The 16,933-nt window shown below is 35.4% G+C and overlaps 1 protein-coding gene across 2 annotated transcripts in view; it reads right to left on the bottom strand.

Annotated features, from left to right (window-relative positions):
* Positions 1-1,781: 1,781 nt before the first annotated feature.
* The window catches only part of PHIP (pleckstrin homology domain interacting protein), a 112,316-nt gene continuing 97,164 nt past the window's right edge, over positions 1,782-16,933 (bottom strand). For both annotated transcript variants that reach the window (XM_027696873.1, XM_027696864.1), the window contains exons 33-40: positions 15,659-15,731; positions 15,206-15,256; positions 14,764-14,913; positions 13,178-13,330; positions 10,972-11,135; positions 10,218-10,498; positions 9,754-9,915; positions 1,782-7,975 (exon numbers count right to left, since the gene is read on the bottom strand). In XM_027696873.1, the coding sequence (XP_027552674.1) occupies positions 7,329-7,975; positions 9,754-9,915; positions 10,218-10,498; positions 10,972-11,135; positions 13,178-13,330; positions 14,764-14,913; positions 15,206-15,256; positions 15,659-15,731 (1,681 nt within the window). In that variant the 3' untranslated portion in view covers positions 1,782-7,328. The remainder of the gene's footprint in view (positions 7,976-9,753; positions 9,916-10,217; positions 10,499-10,971; positions 11,136-13,177; positions 13,331-14,763; positions 14,914-15,205; positions 15,257-15,658; positions 15,732-16,933) is intronic.

Below are 16,933 nucleotides of genomic sequence, written 5' to 3'. Positions count from 1 at the left end.
TCTCACTACACTCCTGTAAAAGATTCAATTAAGCCTGTTCCAACGATTTCTTAACACAGTATTTCTCTGAGCTAGAAAAACAACTTGACATTTTGGGCTTTGAGCTTCCTGTTAACATTAGTAAAACCCACAAAAAAACCTATATTTTGCATACTAATTTTGTGTACAATAACTCAATTTTATGCTACTTAAATTCCAGTCACATTTTATGTTGCTTGCTGGCATTTCCTTTATTTTCACATTTGCTTCAAATAGAAACATTGATTAATTTTTAAAACCATTACACTTTGCTCATTTGTCTTTGGGAAAAATGACAAGAACTATTTTGCAAAGCTAGAGCAGGAAATAACACAGGTTTTGGCATAAAAACTTTCCACTTTGAAAACAAAATGGTAAATGATTACACAATTTCCTTCATTTAATGAGTGTTATGATCCAACAGGAGTAAATGGTATTAACAAGGTAATGAAGCATTAGTACCAGCACAGTCAGCATCTCGCTGTCAGATACTAACATTTCACAGCATCTGTTAATCCTAAGCAAAGTCTTGATTTCTACTCAAAGAAAAATAACCACAGCAGGTTTCAAAAAGATACTTGTCACAGGAATGAGAACTGGGATACAATTGTATTTTAAGGATTCTGTGCAGAGTTAAGCAGAAAAAGATATTTTCAAAATAAAGAAAAAATTATTAACTGCTTAAGACTATTCTCAGTAACAAAACTAGAACCGTAGACCTGGGGTGGCTTGTGCTTGGATGAGCACACCACTGTGATAATAATGCTGCCATACTGAAAATGCACATACAATAGAACTACCACCTCCAGTACGTACCAGAGGCACAGAAGAAAATGTGTTACATTTTCAGTATTCTAAATTTATTTTCTCCAAGCAGAACAGGCCAATTACTAAAACTCACGTGGATGATTGAGACAACAGGTTTCTCCTCATCTGCTAAAACAAATCTTGCTTTTGCCAGACTGGAGTGTCTGGAAAGCGTGACCATTCCCCATTCCCATCACTCAGCAACACACATACCTGCATCTGTGAGGTAGGGGTCTCTTCTGTCACTTCCTTGTGTTTTGAGGTAAGGTACATAAGGAGGAAGTAACACATGAAATTAAACAGAATCCACATGGTGGCAGTATTTGAAATACCGAACATTTCCTTTGTCTTGCATCTATCGGGCGGAAACATGTAGATATCAACAAACCAATCCTTGCAGCTTTGTGCAAATACATCCTGTATTACCTTTTCCTTGCACCACCCACTCAAGGCAACTAGACTGAAGACCAGTACTCTATGGGCAGGGAGGAGGGAACTTCTCTCTGCTTAGGTGTTTTTAGCTTCTTCTAGAGTTGTTGGGAAGCACCGATATCCATAGACTGGACATAGCTCTGGTACAAACCTTTGTTATTTGAACAAGGAAGGCTTTCTGGAGGATTAGAGGTGGGTACCCTGCTGCACATGTGAAAGTGAGCTAAGAGGAGTGGCAACATGGTGTCTTCAGTGCCAGATGCTACTGCTTTTATATGGCCTCCAGAACTCCAGGGTTTAGTGAAAACCCCTACAAAATAGCAAACTTTGATCTCTATCAGAGCACGCTCCGGTTGTAATTTTGTCTGTTCCTACACATACACTACACCATATTGCCATATACCGCTATACCATATTCCATAAGGAATCAAAATGAGCTGAGTTTAGGCAGTTTTGAGAAACACATAAGCAATTGTCCCATAACACAGTAAATTACTAGATAGAAACAAACACTGTTGGACAGCTTAGAAAAACATGTTTTCTATTTATTTAAAAATAAGTTTGTAGTTACTACATTGCAGTGACAGTAATTCTTACACATACATTCTAGTTTGTATAAAAGGATTCAAAGTATTATGCATCAAAACTAACATAGAAAGTGTCCACATAACAGTAAAGAAATTTCCAATCCATATGTACAAAAAGAAAGGGCACTGTTATCCTGGTGAGATACTTAAGGTTATAACATGATAATCTAGATTTCTGGAAGGAAAAAAGCCTTGATAAAGCTAAAGAATTATAGTTTTCAAAACTGTTACTCATTACATACAACAGATTTTTGTTTTACATAATTCTGTACAAAATAAGCGTAATTTTTAATCTGAAAATGTGTCAGTTTTAAAATTAACCTTTCTAGGTAATTTACTTGAAGTTGAGCTCCATTCTATACATATTGAAACATTATGACAGAATTTAGTTCACGCAAGATCATTATCCAGTTGTCCACCACACTTCTGCAGTTTTAGTATGGTCCAAAAATGTAACTTCTGTATGGTCTCAATGCATTAGCAAACCAACGCGTGCAGTTGTAAGCACAAAATAGCACATGTACATCACACAGTACATGACAGGTACTTCTATTTCTTTCTACCCCTATTTTGAGTGGCTTCATTGTTTTTTCAGTGTAGGAATTCATAGTATAGTACTACTTTCCCTCCCTAAAATGTATTATTTGAATTATTTGAAGTGAATTTCCTGATGTATTTATCTGCATTAAAAAGGATCCAAATGACTACTTGTCTGACTACGTACCTCCTAAAAGCTAAATTTATTTACCCATGTTTTATTGCAGCATATAAGGTTTCTCTTCTGCAGTGCCTTGAGGCTCTTATAACCTTGGGAAAAGGGGCAGGGAGGGGGGGAAGCAGCCAATCGCCTTTTTTTCTGCAATTTAAGATGTCTTTTAATCTAGCTTCCTGGCATGTTTTCTCATCCAACACACTGTAAAAATGACATTAAAATGCAGAATGCATTAAAATTAGCAGAAACACAAGAGCACCTAGAGGTTAACTCTGGTTTAAAGCTACCTGCTATTTTCCCCAAACAGCAGAAAGTGAACAAGCTGTACTCATGATTCAAAAACAGGAAGCTACGTAAGCTGTCAATGCCAGACTTGTTATTGGAAACACATTGTTAAGCCTTGGCCAATTTTATGAAATGTAATACGCTTTCCTCTGCATACAAACAAACACGTATATACAATAATTTACAGCAGAAAACTAACAGCCCTTTTATCAGTTGAATATCTAGGTCCCCTTGGAAACCAGTCTGTTACAAGAGCTTCAGGGATAAAAGAAAATATATACTAATTTTACACAGTTAATTTGTCTTCATTTAGGTAGTAAACAGAAAATGAGCTTTTGCTGTTTCTAGGTGAGGTTTTAAGACCCTCGACCTTCTGTATCACAGCACTGTAGCAGAATTAAATTATTTTTAAACACTCTGTTAAAAAAAGGCAAAAAGTAAAACCTTTGAAAAACTAGTGTGGACAAAACATACTACTTCAGAATAAGGTAAGGACTCAGGACACAATTGTGGTATGGCTGCATCTTGATTGACCAGCAATGTTAAAATTACCTCAGCAAGATTCACATGCTACAAAATTGAATGTGAATGTTGATGGAAGTGAGATTAAAAATCTCTAACCTCTTATCTACTATGTAAGCACAGGGTGAAACGGTCCCATCCAGTTACGCCTATTGCTTTTATAGAACCAGTCAACCATTTAACATGTGCCTAAATTCAAATGACACACTAAAGCATTTACTTATAGTCCGTAATCCAACAAATGTGAGCAAAATATTTAACAATGTGGTGTAAAAATTGTAACAAGCTTGAAATTACTGAATGGACAGAGTATTTTTTGTGTTGCATGTAGTCCTTCTTTGGTAAGACAAAAGCCTCTGGCACAGAACTGATGCTTAAAAATATTTGTACAGCAATACAGCGAATAAGCTGTCTCTACACTACAATTTATTTTTTAATAGATATTAATATATCCTACGTGCTGCATCAGGGTCCTTTATCAATTAACAGTTTCACAAATATTAAGCCATAGTAATATTTAACTCAACCAACTCAATCTTACAAGTCTATCAACAAACCAATCACAGGTACAAACCAGACACTGTACAAATAAACATCTGTAAATCTTTATCACAGCAGTCTAATCACTGGAGGAAGACATTTCTCTGTAAAGTTGTATCACTGGTCACTGCCGAGTGACAAAGAGCTCTAGTTCAATATTGACAATAATAATGAACACTACAGTGGTAAAATTTCAGTTCAGTTCCCAGAGAACACACTAACAACAGAAACGAAGTGGATAAAGAGTTGTTAGGTATGTAGGCACAGGTACAATGATTCCTGTTAAACATTTAGAGCCCACTGTTATGACAGAAGCAGAAGTTATTTCCTCATTGGTAGTTAGAGAACACACTGTTATTATGATACCACTCAGCAGTAAATACCAATTTTAACGTCTCCCAGTATAGCACAGAAATACCAGAACAGTATCCTCATATCCATGTCAAATATAAACAAATTTAATGAATAAAACTGAGTTAATTGCTGCCAGATCATTTGTGTGTATGTGACTATGAAGCTGTATGTTATTCACAATGCAAATGAGAAACAAGCACATGAGATTTTGATAGTCCATTTTCTGAACCAGTTGTTAGGTACTTGAGATGGCATTATAAAACATGCATATAATTATAGTTCTTAAATTATTTCAACACTGACCAATAAGTTTATTGCTCACATTTAAAAACTTAAGACTATGTAACCAAAAGCTCTTTTTCTGTGTTGATACAGTATCTCACAACACTTCAAATAATAAATTTTTCCCCAACCAAAATACAGTCTGATGGTGACTAAAGTCTCATAAATAAAGTTTGCAACCTAGTGAATTAAATTATAAAAATATAACTTTTAAATAAATCTGGTATTAATTTCTAATAAACTTCTAGTGTTGCTTCTATAAAAAAATTTGACCCAAATTATCCACAATTTATTTTAAAAGGAAAAACATTAATGTGTCTAATACAAATTAAAAACTTACTGGCTAAAGTCACCGATATTACTGGGTGGGAAGCAGTACCCATGTTCTGCAGGTAAGGCTTTCTATCCTCGCAAAATTAGGATGTTTAATCTTCTACCTACTATTAAGCGAACGTATATTATCTCAGTCTCCAAAACTTACTTACAAGGTATTTTTGATATATAAATATATACACAGACATGCCATATAAAACATCATTACAAACAGAGTAAATACAGAAGATGAATTTTAGATATAATCTATTTTATATATTACAATGCAGATAACATCAGGAAATTACACATTTTCAAATGATTGCCTTCATCAGTGAGATCTGACAAAATTAACAAGTAGAATAAATCAGTTTTGAATTGTGAAGCTGTATTGCAATTGTACAACTGTAGCTTGTTATCTTACCACATGTTTAGCAACTCTATTTTAATTGAATGATAAAGAAATACTTGTTAGAAAAAAATAAATATGCCAACAAATGAAATAAAAACTAATCCCTGCTCCCCAAGTTCAAATCCATAACAATTCAAAGAGGATCTGGAAAATATCTTACTTAGCCGCTTTTTGTAGTAAAATGAACTACCTTAAACTAGGTATGGTGGATACTAATTTTCTATCCACAGTAGCGTATTTCTATTTCTCTTGGTGGCAAATACCAATATTCTTTGTTCAAACTTAGAAACTTTTTTCAGTAAGAAAATAAAGAGTGAAGAATCAGGCCTCAAATACAAATACAGAATCTGTGCAAATTTAAGGTCTTAATTCTGCATGCCCTCCCTTCTAGACATTGCAGATGCTGTTTGTGTAAAAAAAAAAAGTATAACCAGAAAATTTTGGTTACATTTTTGTACCATACCAGATCTCAGTAAATATGACTACTTATGTATTTTTAACTTGGAACTGGACAATACTTTTTTTTAAGTGATACAAAATGGTATTAAGGTTTGTTTGTAAAGGTATAAAATAACTAAATGTACCATAAAGAAATAAATAACTGCTTTTCTTTTCCAGAGCAGTACATATAACAATACATTCCCCTAAGTCATATAGTTATCATTTACAATAGACAACTTAATTTTAGTAAGGATGCAAGAAATAATAGAATACAAGGCACAATCATTAAATGGAATTTTTCTTTAGGGTGTATATTGACTTATGTCAGCATGATATACCATAAAAAGTGCAGAAAAACACAATGTGCAATGAGACCACTGTATAAAATATGATTGCATAAAAAGTGATTTGGCCTTTTAACCCTAATAATTGAAAATAACCAATCTTCCCCTTAAAATTAAACTATAAAGTATGACATTTTAAAATTTTCAATTCTAGTGCTATCTAAAAAATCCTGAAAAAAATTTATACCTGGGTAATATTTTAGATGTATGTGTTTATGTATATATTAATATATACACATACACTCTTCTTTGTAGGTCATTTCAGCCTCTTAAGGATGTCTTAAGTTGTAGAAACAACTATCAATCTGGATCAGAAAGTAAACATCATAATTCCATACTTGTCCTGTAATTTCCTTGAATCCTTTAACCAATTATACATTTAGACTAAAACATCTCTGTCAAAGGACCCCACCAGTGCATTATTTTCTACCAGAAGTACCAAAAAGGATACATTTCAGAACAATGTTAACAATTTACTATTTAAAACAAGACACAGCTTTTATCACTGCAAATGGTATGCTGTACTGACACTCAAAGAAAAAAAGGCTTTCCACTGCACTGATTCTCAGTCTTTGGCACAATAAACAGAGATTTAGTGACTGATACAAGAATCAAGGTCTGAAAAATTAGACATTAGTCAAACTTTTTCCAATGTGGATATATATATACTTGTGATTACATTTTTGCTATGTTTGGCAGAACTTGGATAAACCAATGGCCTGTGCTAGGCTTCTTTTGCAGCTGAACGTTCCATCACAACTGAAATTAAACATTTTCAGATTAGCAAAGTTTGGTATTTTGTATTTAATAGAAATGTAAGTGAATTTACTGCCACTTTTTGTCAAAGTCTACCTTCCTAGGTGACTTGACTTTACAATCAAAGCGTACCTTGCTTGGTCAAAAATAGACTTCTGTTTTCAGTTTGTGGCAATTAAAAGTACCATCACCTTTTTTCAATTGTGTAGAGATATTATGTACTACTCCGGCAGAGTAGTTATCAACTCTGTACGTCAGTCAGAAATTGCTTCAATTATTCTCAACTGTGAACAAAATGACTGTTGAAATGTATAACCTATTTGGAGGGCAATAAATAGCAAAAGTTTAAAATATATATTTCTTTCAAAGAATGTTCTTTCAGTTTATCTTTTTGCTAGATCTTTCTCCCCACATCAGAACATACTCTTCTAACCCATAATAGCAGCAGGGAAGAAGAAGTCTGTTCTGCTGTTCCTTAACTGTACCTGCTTCATAGCATTCTGAAGTAAAACCCTTGGTAAAAATTACCAACCAATTAAATTAGCTTTTGCTTTTTCAGTCAGCTTTCGGACTCTGCCTCTGCTTGATGTTCCGAAAGTTAAGGAGGTGTCTTCAAACAATAGCTGCCTTTGCTCTTCCTCAGAGTCATCTTCATTGTAAAAGGCTGTCCTCCTACCCTGGTTTCTAGTTCTCATGTGAGGTTCAGAATCTTTAAGCTCTTCAGACCCCTCCTCCATAGGCTCATGTGTCTTTTTCCTCCTGCTTCTTGTTTGCATTTTAACATTCGCAGGAACTAAGAGGTCCGAGCCTGGCTGACGGGTCTTTATCTTCCTTTTTGGCTTTCTACCCCCACGGCCTTTTTTTTGTAACAAGTCTTCCTTCACATTATTTTCAGAAAGAGAGTTGCATGCAGTAGAAACAGAGGCTTCTTCTGGTATATCCCTTGCGGTCTGGATTGTATTCTGCTCTGCAACCTTTTGCTGTTCAACAATTTGTAGCTTTTTTGGTTTCCTGCCTCTTTTCTTGTGCACGACCACCTCACAGCTACTGTTATTAGTCTCCACCTTCGGTTTCCGTCCAGGACCTCTTTTAACTGGAGGTTTCAAAGGCTGTCCTCCATGTCCATTCACCTGAATGCTTCCTGATGCCAAAGCATTATTCTTGCAATCCGCTGGAAAGAAATGCAAGTACATGTCACATAACAGATTTGCATTTATATTCATTTTCACACTGCCTTAATAAAGCCCCTACTAAAATATCTGAAAGGATTCACAGTGATTGCCAATCTGTCAAAATCTGAGAAACCCAAAGTAGAGCTCAAAGAGTTTCATTCTCATATGCAAGGAGAACTAATTTCTAGTTGAGTTTAGCACACAGTAGCTTGGGGGTGGGGGGAAACAACAAACAAAAAACCCAGGAAAAACCCAGGGGGGAAAAAAGGGGATAAAGGGGAACACCGAAGGGATTTTTCTTGACTGATACAACACCAGTGGACAAAACTCCTATTTTGTATCCACAACAGCAAAAAGTTGCTCAAGAAGCATTACTGTAAGGATCAGGAATGCTTCACAGCATGTAATCTCTGGAGAAATAAAACAGTTTCTTTCAGCCTAAGGTAGCATCTTTTATATGCAATTTGCACAGATTTCTCACATTAACAGACAGACAGCAGATGTACTTGCTTTGACATTTTATAGGGTGTGTTTTCATTAGGTGAGGGGTACTTGCCTTAGCAGGGCATGTCACAGGACCTCTTAGGGAGATGTTCTGATAGCACAGCCCTTGCCTAAAACAGGCAAGAACAGGCTCATAGCCAGCATGGCAGTTCCTCAGTCCTTCGATGGAACACCCATGCACAGCTCCTGCTGTGTTCAAATGTGCACCATCATGCACTGAACACACAGGCCTCCTCTGGCATATGAATGGATGTGCAGGAGGGACATGTCCATGTCGACAACATTCAGATACCTCTGACCCAACCAAACACCCAGTCCTATAACAGGTGCATACTTAGCCATGCAACATGGTAACAGCTGGGGCCTTTGTGAGAAAGCTTACAAGGAACAGAGAGATGATTTAACTTATGAGACCACAAGCTACTTTTTCAGAAGCATGGAAGAGTAAGAAAGAAGAGATAATCCTTGGGGAGAGAAGGACTACAAGGAGTAAGCAGATTAATTAGGGGGCGTCCAATTTGCAGACTAAGACTACTGTGTCTCCCATCTTCAGAGAAAAAATGCTTCATGGATCTAGCTGCTTCAAGAATCTTCATAACAGTTGAAAGCTCCTTCATAAACAGGAAAGCTTTTTGACTAGAAGATCTTATTTCAGTCTCCACAGAAGTTTTGAGTTTTAAGGTATTCAGACATCAAAAGACTGAGCAAGCTCACTTGGGAGATTTCATGAAACGTAGGTCTGAGTAATCCATTCAAACATACTAAACAGAAGCAGTAAATACTGCATAGTTCAATTTTCTGTTGAAAAAAATGAAGAGCTAATTTGCAGCTGGGATGCTCTGACCTTTATGCTCATGGCTGCGCAGCATGTCACCACACTCAGCGTTACTGAACCAAATGTAACCCACATAAATGTTATGTGGGTTAAACTCACAGGGTTTAAAGCATGACCTGGCAGAAGTCTGCTTTGGAATTTCAGAACTCCTAACATGATCTTTGTAATATTTTAAATGAAGGTACAGATATGTTAACATATCAAAATAGCTAGACAACAGTGATCACACCATGGAAATGGTGTTAAGAGTAGTCAAAACCATGCCAATTCATCAAGAAGGAAACTGTCTGAGTTGTTCCATTAGACTTCCCCATTCTGCTAAATCATAATGCATCCTAATTTCCCCACCTCCAAATTACCACAACTAAAGTACAACACTACAGCCACTACATCAATAACTGAGGTGGGGCAGGGAGAAGTTCCAGAGAAGTTTGGTACCTTGTTGACTAATGGTGGAAGATTTTACTTTGCGCTTGATTTGCTTCTCTTTCTCGGGATTTTCTCTAGTGGAGTTATTCCTAGTGTTATGACTGTAATCAGATGGGGTAGGGTTTGATACAATATTCTGGTTCTTGGAATGTTTGGCTGAATTCTCCAGTACTAGAAGGATAAAAAGAAAAAAAAAATTATGCAAGTCCAGTAGTTTATACCACATTCAATCTTGTTGGACTAAAATGGAACTCATGTTCTACTACAAACAATTTGAATCAGTGATCCAGAAGGAAGAAAGCTTCCTAGATAAAACAACATAGTCTAACTTGTTCAGTTTTCCTCTGAAGAGCCTCAAAGGCCCATCAGCTTGAAAACAGAACTAGTCTCAATTGAGAAATATAACAGATTTCCAAAAAGCCAGTTTTATCTTTGAAAACATTCCCTGCTTAATTAAAAAATATCCAACTTGCCTGACTTTCCTGACCCTGCAGTAGTATTAGGCTTTGTAATTAAAGGCTTTATAGTTAAAGGCTTTGCTCCTGAAGAAGTAGATGGTTGCTCTGTAACAGCCAGATCTGTTATCCCCCTATTGCTTCTAGTCCGCACAAGGGAAGAGGCTTCAGCCGCTTTTCCATTCATCTGAGGCGGAGCATGTCTCAGTGCTGTTGACCGTGCAGGTGCAGAAGATGATGAAGTGGTGGAAGTTTCTGCCTTCAGCTGAGGTTTTATTAATCTCCTCTTCCTTTCAGGACTGCAAAAGGAGGAACAATTTGTATCCTGGATGACCACTTTTTCATTTTACAGGAATAAATAAAAATAAATCCTAGTGTCTGAGACCGTGGGAGTAAAACAATCACCTCTGTATGAAGTATGTTAAAAACATGACATTTACTGTGGTAGTTCATGTAAGTTGTGAGCTTCTGAAAAGTGAATCTTTACAAAAAATACTATAGTTATATGACAAAGCATGATGCCACTGCTGTCCTAACAATGCTGTTTTACTGTATGTTTAGCAGGTATTTGAATTTTAAGCACTTACACTAGGATAGCTTTAAGTAAAGTTTAAAACTCTTCCACGTCATAGGGACTTGCATGTCAAAGCTATCATTCTGCAATATAGGGAATAGTAAAGGAAGGATTAAGAAAAAACCATACTAGGTTCTATTGTTTAGGTATGTCAAACTTGCATAACATTTCATGAATGGTGTAGAAGAATTAATGTACCTGGATGCAACACTACTGGAAACTGAGCTGCTTCTACTTCTTTTTTTCCTTCGTTTCTTTATTGTATTTCTTTTATGGAAGCGTAGGGCAGATTTATAATCCGATAAAATCGAACTTATATGTTCTTCAAAGAAAGCAGAAAGGCGCAAGCTCATGCTGTAGATCTAAAAAAGAAAAGCCAGTAAACAAGTTTTGTACTTTTCCAAAGCATCATTTTACTTATTTATCATTGAACAATAGCTAGAAAAGTAAAGTGATTAATATGGAAATGTTTTAGGGAAATTTACAGTCTGTCTCAACAAATTTACATTAATCCACGTGTAGGTTTGCTTTAAACTGTTTTCATGGTTTTGAAAAGTATATTACAACTGAAGTTAACATACAAAAGAAAAAATCAGAAAAGTCACTTTTTCAACTGCCTTTCCAGAAATGTACATACCCCTTTCTAGTTTCAACAGAAATTACAAAGAGATCCTTAATGTAATTTTACTGTATCATACCTAGGGTCAAGAAATCTTATTTTCTGCTGCATTAAGTTTCATCCTTATATCCTATATTTTAACATCAATCTATTCCTTTTATGGATGAATTGATTCTACCAGTAAGTTGGTTTCAACAGGTACAATAAATGTATTGAAATTATGTAGGTGCACATTTTTTTTTCCCCATCTCTAGCCTTGAATGATTTATAGTGACTCCCGAACTCAGTTTAGATCATAACTAATTATTTGAGCACAGTTGCAATTAATTCTGGAAACAAAAAAAACCCCACCAAAGTGACCTGCCTAGGTACTTTGAGACACAGCACCTTCTTAGAATATGAAACACCATATTAGAATATTGAACAGTTGCCCACCTAATGACACACCAAACTATAAGAGCACCAGACTCAACAATAGGTTTGACAGATTCTGCATATGTTACTGGAGATAGCATGCAAAGAAATATGTGTCTAATGTGGCAAGAGAAAAAAAAAAGCTGATGAGTTTAGGTTTACTGTTCAGGTAAGCATAAGTGATGTAAAGTAAGTGATATTTTTGCATATGCATGACAAATTAGAGTAAAGACATCACCATTCAAAAACTATGTGTTGCATGTACTGAAAGCACATAGGTTCCAGAATATTAAATTCTTAACATCAGAGCCTTCCACGTCTAGTTCTAAGGAAAATAAAAAAAGATGTACAAGTTTATTACTATACCAGTCTGTTTGGAAGAAACACAAAAAAGTATGAAAATGTCAGAAGGATCTGTGAAATCACACAGAGCTAAGACGACAGATGTGACGAGATCAATGAGAGAGAGAAAAACCACAAAAGAATCCAGACTTGCCCCCAAATCCATCCCATTTAATGCAAACAAAAGACTGATTTTTAGGCAGCCTCAATAGTGAGTGGGTTTGTCTGCTACTGACTGAAGAGAGAGTAATCGCTGATCAGTCTGTCTTTCTAGTCACCTGCTAAGAAATTTGTCCCCAAGTTTTAAAACAATGAAGTCCTAATAATTAATTTGCTATTTAGAACAGCCAAACATAAAAGCTGTTAATAATTCTAGTCTGAACACCTAACATATTAGTAAAAGAAAAGCTACACAAAAACCTTGAACATGTGTAAGTATGCATTTATAAATTAACTGCTCACAGATACTGCACCTACTACAAGCAGGGCATCCAAGAATAGCTTTGTAGGCTGACACTATGTAAAGAGAGTCCTGTTTCCCAGAAATTCTAAGGGCTTCATTACAATTGCACTGCATAGTGGTGAACAACATTGAATTTCAACATCCTCTACTGTCTATACCTGGATATTTCAGTTTGGGGCAACCTCCAAGGTGGAGGGGCTCTGTGTGTGTTTGTTTTGAAAATCAAGTTTCTTCCCCAAAATAACAGTTAAATTCCGCTAATGTACCCATAATCATGTTTCTACAGATCTTTCCTTCGGTGTGGCTCTCCTTTTAGATCCACATTCTAATATACACTTTTGAAACACACATGCAGAACATCAGAACTTATGGCATTTAAACAGCACACATTCCTTTCCTTTAAAATACAAAGCTGTAATAGTTTCTCAGACATATTCAAGTTTGAAGATCAAAAATAATTAAACTTGTTTTTAAAAGTAATCAAATTACATTTGCTTTTTCTGTTCTATATTTTTTCAGATAAGTTTTTTTTTAAACAACAACAACAGAAAATAATAAAGTCTTACCCTTGATCTTTTACTTGGTGTATAGGCCTTGGAATTGCTGAAAATAAGTCTCACATCTTTACATAACTCCATCGGTGATTCATAGTTTCCAGCTTCCAGTGTTTCTCTAACAGTAGCAAAGTCCATAGGAGTGTCAATAATATCCCTATAATCCTGTTAAGAAATAGCAAAGCAATTTATTACAATTTTTTTCCAAGCGCTAACATATCATTTTCTTTCAGATGCATTTGATAAACCTGTTTAACACAAACATCCTATTTAAATAGGTGTGGAAGACTGCTAAAGATGTTTTGCCCCTTTCCACTCATACACAACATAACTCCTCACAGACATAATCAACAGGACCAACATTAGAAGTTAACCAATAGATGATTTAATTCATTTTCTAAACAGATGTACTGAAATGCAGAGCTCAGAATTTCGTGTTTTAAGGATTGCATTACTAACATGCTGACATGAAGGTAACAGTGATACGAAACGTGTGACTACAAGCTTTCTGGATGGCTTAAAAGCTCAAACTTGGGACTAAGACTAATAATGTTCTTACACATTAGCTTTAAAATATGAAGTTTGAATACTTGAATCTGATCAGAGGCTTATCACATCCTTCTGAAACCTGAGTAGTTTCCCAAATGGAGACCTGACAATTTAGGAAAGTAATATTAAAATACTGAAAACTCCACGGGCTTAAATAGGAGCCAGATCAAGCCAATGACAGGATCATTTTTCTAGGCTATGGAAAAAACAGAGCAATATCCATACAACAAAAACCCTAAATACCAAAATTAACCAAAAAGTTAACTTAATCCATCAGGGCAAATAGAACCCGCAGGAGTCCCTATGAATGTTAAACAGGTTTGTGACACCAGGGAGCAGTGTGTTTCATGCCTAAGCCTACTATAGTGCTCCCCATCAGCTCATTTGAGGATCTCAAACACAGCGGCCCATTTGTAGTTGGCCATCGCATAAAGTTTAGGATACTTCAAAAATAATGGCTGCAGAAGCATCAAGACAGACCTACTAGTGACTTCCAAAAGAGACATTTCTTTTCTCTGAGAAAATTAATTTCCCCAAAGTCAATCACCTTAGAGTGATATTTTAAAGAAAAACTTATGCTAGAAAGTAAGCAAAACCTTTGCTTTGTTACTTAAAGTTGTCATATAAAAATTACCTTTAGTTTTTATACTTCTGAATAAAAAACAATGATCCCTGACATGTCACATTCAACAACCAAACATATGCGTTTCATATGACTATTTTTCACTCAGAAAATGAAAGACATCTTAATTGCAAAAACTGTAATTTACTTAAAAAGCTGTAATTTACTTAACAAGATAGGCATCCCTGAATATAAAATGTTTTGCAAGTATCTGAGAGAGCAGAGAAGTACAATTTATTTTGAAATTACTTTAAAAAGATGACATAAATTATTATCAAGTGACAGTGAAGCACTGAAAAAAATTCTGTTACTGCAGCTGCCTGAAGATCCAGCTGAAAGAGATGGAAATATGGTCAAATCCAGAAAAAACACAACCTACCACCTAAGAACTGGATTACAGCCAGCCTTCTTGCTCTAAAATACTCACTGGATATTCAAGAAGATCCACTGGTTGTCGAAATGGTTCAGAGTCTTCACACTGAAAAATGAGATTCAGCAGCTCCTGGCATTGCTTCTTCCATGACTGAATGTCATATGACTGAGCTCTATTACGTAGCCGCCGCTTTGGCTGATGATCCTGAAATGACAATATTGCCTGTAATTAAATAAACTAGCTGCTTTTACAAAATCTAATGAAAAAGGTTTCCCACAGGATATAAATGAATTTACAACACGCAGCAGCACAGACAAATGCTTTTACATTGAACAGCTCAGTAGAACAACACATCACTAAGTTCAAAACTTTCAAAAAGCTGATATTACACAATAATAAAAACATTTTCAGTTTTACATTTCATCATTTACAAATACATTTATAGTTATTTATAGGACTACAAAATACAAATAAAAAAAATCTTAAGAATATTTACCTTCCTTTTTCTAGTGGAAGTGCCTGGCACATTTGTATCTTTCTCTTCTTCCTTTGAGCAAGATAATGAGTCGCACAAAAAGGTTAAAAAATATAAGCATATATGAGTAGATGATGTAATTTGAGTCTTCATTTGTAATTTGAGTCTTTATAGTCCTACTCCTGTCCCTTTGAGAAGCATTTCGTGTGACTGTCAGTTTTGAGAACCTCTCAGAAATCTAAGCAGCATCTAAATTCTCCAGCAATCCATTAAAGCTCTCTGCACTAAAGGAGGAGAGAAGGCTGGATTTTCACCCAGTTTCCCAGCTGACAAAAAGAGACATTTTATTGACAGACAAATACACCCCACTCCCTTACAGTAACTGAAACTAGTACTTTGGTCTTCCATCGGACAGAGACAGCGGTCCCGTTTCTCCAGCGTATCAATGCCAATGTCTAAGACACACCCACTTACCTCATCAGAGTCAGACAACACTTTCTTCTTCATTGCATTGTATAACGGAATTATGTCATAGCAACTCTGGTCTCTGTGTAAAAAGAAATATAAGCTAATATTTATCTTCCATCTTCACCTAAGGAATCAATTGTAATTTGCCCAGGATATGGAAAATATATATGCAGCCATTCCCAAATAAGAATGTGTTTACTGCTATATGAATACTAAGACGACTGCAATAATAAGTCAAGCTAATCATCTGCTCAAAAGTTGTAAAATATTATCTGCACTCTGTCAAATATAGACCACTTAACAGTTTCAACGTTTTAAAATTAAAAATCATAACCCTTTACCATAAATTTATCAGCATTAGAAAAATCTAATACTATGCCACATAAAGGGCTTTGGGGACCATATATCTTTTTAAGAAACATTACAGTGAATTTATTGTCCAAAAGTGCAATTTAATACATTAGCACCCACAATGTAAGACATTTGAAATGCAATGTTCATTTGTGTAAGGACTAACATTGTTATTGCATAAACTTGCATAATTAATTCATCAAAACACACACTAATTTTCAATTCCTGTTTAACATAAAAAGCTCCAATACAAAGGAAAGCCCCAAGGTGTTCTACTACATAGCAATCCAAACCACTGGGAAAAAAGTGGTTTGTGATACTTCTACCACTTGTAACTGTAAACACTCAGTAACTCTTAACACCATAATACAGGCTACTGCAATTACCTATAAAAGCTGGGAGAGAAGGTGAAAAAAGATCAAGCAACATCAACACCCTCTCCTCCCCCTTTTCAGCTTTTTAAGAGACTTAGGTAATTTAAGAGACTAAGCCTTAGGTTCTCTGCATCACTCTCATTAGAACCATGGGCTTTGCTTTCCATGGTCTAGGCCTTCTACCGCACAGTTAGAACCATAAAAATAAAGAAAAGTCTGGGCTTTATATCAATTGCTAGTTCATTTAAATTAGTATATTAATAGATTCAAGCTATAGGCCATTATTAAATAAGAATATCTATGTGTTGCATTAATTTAGCTAAGCCAATTAAAAACATACACTTTGAAAAACCCTGAGCTGCTTAATTAATCAGAAAAAAATCATGTAGAATGATCAGATGTTAAAGAAGAAAATTAGTAATAGACAAACTCTTTAGATACATATCTTTTCCTAATGGTGTATATTTCACCAAAACTTTTAACATCTGAAGTATTTCAGTCTTTTTCATTCTCCAGACAATATCAGAAATCACAGGCACTGAAGATATCGAAAATT

Source organism: Neopelma chrysocephalum, unplaced genomic scaffold (assembly GCF_003984885.1).
Source record: "Neopelma chrysocephalum unplaced genomic scaffold, ASM398488v2 Primary Assembly neopelma1_23b, whole genome shotgun sequence".
Taxonomy (NCBI): Eukaryota; Metazoa; Chordata; class Aves; order Passeriformes; family Pipridae; genus Neopelma; species Neopelma chrysocephalum.
Note: the sequence above shows the minus strand (reverse complement) of the source record. Positions and strands in the feature narration are given on the sequence as shown.